The 2125-nt window shown below is 54.4% G+C and overlaps 1 protein-coding gene across 1 annotated transcript; it reads right to left on the reverse strand.

Annotated features, from left to right (window-relative positions):
* Window positions 1–296: 296 nt before the first annotated feature.
* Window positions 297–2125, reverse strand: LOC127307304 (exocyst complex component EXO70A1-like). The gene has a single exon (XM_051338034.2). The coding sequence runs from the start codon at window positions 1974–1976 to the stop codon at window positions 411–413; it is 1566 nt and encodes a 521-aa protein (XP_051193994.1). The 5' UTR covers window positions 1977–2125; the 3' UTR covers window positions 297–410.

Below are 2125 nucleotides of genomic sequence, written 5' to 3' on the forward strand. Positions count from 1 at the left end.
GGCATCCTCCACGTCACCCTGCCGCCCCATGCGATGGCGGCATGGCCCACCTCGACGGACGGCGGCCTGACGGCGAGCAGCAGCGGTTAACGTGCCGCCACACACTTCGACGGCGGGCCCCTGCCGCCACCCAGTCCGGCGGCACCCTCCACGTGTCGCCTGGGGGCGCTGCCGCCACACACAAGGTGGTCTTTTTTGTCAATTTGCCTCACAGGTGGTCCTTTTTGTCAATGAATTGGGGCAGGTGGTCTCTTTTGTCAAAATTTCGCCTTAAGCAAGAAACTGAAACAAGAAACTAAACCCAAAATACAACCTCACTTCAAAAAGTAAAATAATCTAAATACAAGGGTGATCATGGATCCTGGTCTCACATATGTTGGGTGATGACTATTTGATGTCTCAATATGTATTCATCCTTCAAATAGTTCTCCCAGCATCTGATTCAACACGTCGGGACTGCTGCCTCGGCTGCTAACTTGATTCTCTAGCGCCGGATGCTTCTTCAGGTAGTAGCGGTAACCTTCGACAACTCTCCCCGCGATAGCTCTTCGCAACACATCTCTGAGCTGAGGGTCCTGAACCTTCCAGAACTTCTGAGCCTGGTACGTTTTATGAAACGCAGACTCGAATTTAGCGAGTGAAGATGTTTGCTTGCGGTTTTGGCGCGATCCATGAATACCCGTTTTCGGTATGCATAACCACGCACATCCACAAGAAACATCGAGACAGCAGCTATCCATGAAACCTGTTTTCGGTATGTGAGAGAGCACATGTCCCCACGAAACATCGAGATAGCTATCCTTGAATTTAATACATTCAGGTGCAAGTCCCCAATGGTCTCCAGGCCAACGCTCAGACAGCTGCGCGACTAGATAGTGATTGTTGAGCAGGAACAAATACCTCAGGCTTGGATCAGAGCATATCTTTGATTTCCTCAGTAGCAGGTCCTTCAGATAATTGACGGAATCAGCTACCAGGCCACCAAAGTTTGCGTCGTCATGGCTCTGTGCGGAGGTCCGCGTCGAACCCCCTGCTTTAACCATGGACATGATGCAATCCACCATAAATCGAGTGTTCCTGTGAACCTCGCCTCTTCCTCGCGGAATCTCTATTGCCCACAAGTCATCGTCCTCCACGAGGGCCCTCACCTCCTCCATTGTGCTGAATATGGCTTCTCTCAGCCTGATCACTTCTCTAGAGAGCGAGGCGCCTATCTCGTTGAGTATAGTTTGGGCTTCTGAAGAGATGAGCAGAGGCGTGAACCTGTATGATGCACTGCGGACGCACATGTACATACCTACCAGGGCTTGTAGCTTCTCCTCCTTGAGAGCAGGGATTATTGCATCGACGAAGACGAGCATCTCGGCCATGCTCGCTCGGCCAAACCGCGCGACGGTTGGCGTCTCGTCGTCGACAGTGACGACCAGCTCCGTGACACTGACAGCAATTACGGTGACGGCTCGGATCCACCTATCCACCAATTCTTGGGGCGACGACGACGACGCCTTGTCTTGGAGCTGTTGCCGCAAGTCATAATTCTCCTCACTGATTTGGAGAACCCAATCGACGTCAAGCTCCAAGAACCAAGTCTCCAGAGCAGCACGGTCCGGGCCACCGCTATCGAATGCGTTGACCATGCGACGGGCGTACCCGTCGCCGACCATTCGGCGAGCGATCTTGGTGAGCTCGTGGTCGTGGGCGCAGAAGTCCGCTCTGGCGGCGCCGGAGGCCGAACCGGAAGAGCAGTCGGAGTTGTTGGACGGGTGGAAGTGCGAATTTGAAGCACCTGATGGGGAGTAGCTGGATCCGGCATGAATGGGATGTCTGATGTACTGCCCTCCGGACACGGCGACGCTCCGGATCAAATCCCGGTAGAGGTTGCGCGGCGGCGGCGAAGTTCGTCCCAGCCGTGACCGAGCAGGGTCTCGGCTGTCCCATTCTCCGAACTTCGGCACGAAAGAAAGCCGCCCCGCCATGAAGCTAATATGTGTATGACTATGGACGCAACACTGGTTTGCCGGGAAACTGCTACCTTGTGGATGGACGCAACACTTGCTCGCCGGAACCGCGTGACGACGACTTGTGGACTTACAAGGTGCGCGACCTGATCCTGATTGCCAGGTCA

This window comes from Lolium perenne, chromosome 6 (assembly GCF_019359855.2).
Source record: "Lolium perenne isolate Kyuss_39 chromosome 6, Kyuss_2.0, whole genome shotgun sequence".
In the NCBI taxonomy this organism is placed as follows: domain Eukaryota; kingdom Viridiplantae; phylum Streptophyta; class Magnoliopsida; order Poales; family Poaceae; genus Lolium; species Lolium perenne.